Source organism: Solanum pennellii, chromosome 11, assembly GCF_001406875.1.
Source record: "Solanum pennellii chromosome 11, SPENNV200".
NCBI classification, from domain to species: domain Eukaryota; kingdom Viridiplantae; phylum Streptophyta; class Magnoliopsida; order Solanales; family Solanaceae; genus Solanum; species Solanum pennellii.
Window position 1 is genome coordinate 13,496,987 of NC_028647.1, and position 1,647 is coordinate 13,498,633.

At 30.1% G+C, this 1,647-nt stretch overlaps 1 protein-coding gene across 1 annotated transcript; it reads left to right on the plus strand.

Annotated features, from left to right (window-relative positions):
- Positions 1–470: 470 nt before the first annotated feature.
- Positions 471–1,260, plus strand: LOC107003459 (wound-induced proteinase inhibitor 2-like). Its single transcript, XM_015201789.2, has 2 exons — positions 471–598; positions 679–1,260. The coding sequence occupies exons 1-2, from the start codon at positions 562–564 to the stop codon at positions 1,080–1,082; spliced, it is 441 nt and encodes a 146-aa protein (XP_015057275.1). The 5' UTR covers positions 471–561; the 3' UTR covers positions 1,083–1,260.
- Positions 1,261–1,647: the final 387 nt, after the last annotated feature.

Genomic DNA, 1,647 nt, shown 5'->3' on the forward strand with positions numbered 1-1,647 from the left:
AAAAAAAACTAAGTTGTTTTTAAAAAGTATTTTTAATTTTTATTTTTTTTCACCTCACCCCACCCCACCCACAACTCCCCCCCACCAGCCCTACCCCTCTAAAAAAATTAATTTTGTTTTTAAAAAATATTTTCAAAATTTCAAATTTTATTTTTCACTACACCCCTATCTGCGACTCCCTACCCTCAAAAAAAAATTTAAGTTCGTTTAAAAAAGTATTTTTAATTTCAAAATTTATTTTTTTACTCCTATCATTGATCCCCCAAACCCCATTCCAAAAAAAAATTAAGTTTGTTTTTAAAAAAATATTTTCATTCATAAATCAAACACTAAAAAAATTTTCAAAAAATATTTTCTACTCTCCAAACAAACATAAAAAATAAATCAAAAATCTTTTTATTTTTCCAAAAAAACATTTTTCTTCGTACCAAACACACCCATAATGAAATAAGTTATCGATCCCATAGAGATGATGAGCTTGCTATAAATAGGTGGATAGGTTAACACACTCTTCACTCAAAAAAAAGAAGAAGTTCAAGGTACTACTAATCACAAGAAAGCATGGCCTTCAACAAAGTTGCCCTCCTCATTTTGTTTGGTAAATATTTTAATTTCTTATCATCTTTGGTAATTCTACATTAAACATATTTGCTAATGACTTTATTTATTTATTTTTAGCTATTTTTGCTGGAACTATTTTACTTTTAAGTGAGGTGGATGCAGCAAATGCTTGTCCCCGTAATTGTAATCCAAGTATTCAATATGGGAGATGCCCAAAATCTGGAAACAAAAAGTTCAAAGTTGGATGCACAAATTGTTGCTCAGGCACTGAAGGTTGCAACTATTATAGTGCAAACGGAACATTCATTTGTGAAGGACAGACGAAAAAGACTATAGACGAAACAAATAAAGCTTGTCCTCGTAATTGTAATCCAAGAAAAGCGTACTCGATATGTCCAGGTAATAAAAGGAGTGAAGGTAGAATATGCACCAATTGTTGTGCAGGCAGTAAGGGTTGCAACTATTACACTGTCGATGGAACTTTTGTTTGTGAAGGAGAATCTAAAGTCGATAGCTCTTAATAGTTTTTTTTAATTTTTGTTTGTGTGTGTTTGTACTTTTTTATGTTTTAAATAATTATGCGTGAGCCTATGGTTCATGTAAGTCGTGTGAGATGTGTTAGTGGATGTTTACAATTTTCAACTGTTTTGTGCTAGATTTTCAAGAGCCTAATTAATGGTGTGATGGTTTATTTTATTACTTGAATTTAAGTTTACTAGTTTCTGAGAATATACATGACATACTGACATGTTTATCCAAAAAAAAAAGACATTATACAAATTTTTGAGTCTGAAGTCAAAAGAGTAAGAAAATTGTTAAAATTTTGGAAAGAACACATCAATTTTTCTTTCAAATTAAAAGGATAAATTTGCTCTTGACGAAGTCTAGACACAATATTCACGTTGTTACTCCATTTAAAATAAAGGTCAATTTACTATTATCTAGTAAACTATGATAAAAATCAATTAAATTAACACTAATTTCGTCCATTGTACTTGATGATTTTACTTCTCCTTTTCCTTGCAGTGTGTGACCCTATCTATTTTTTCTCAAAGCCTAATTAACTCATGACCTTCAAAGCATCAT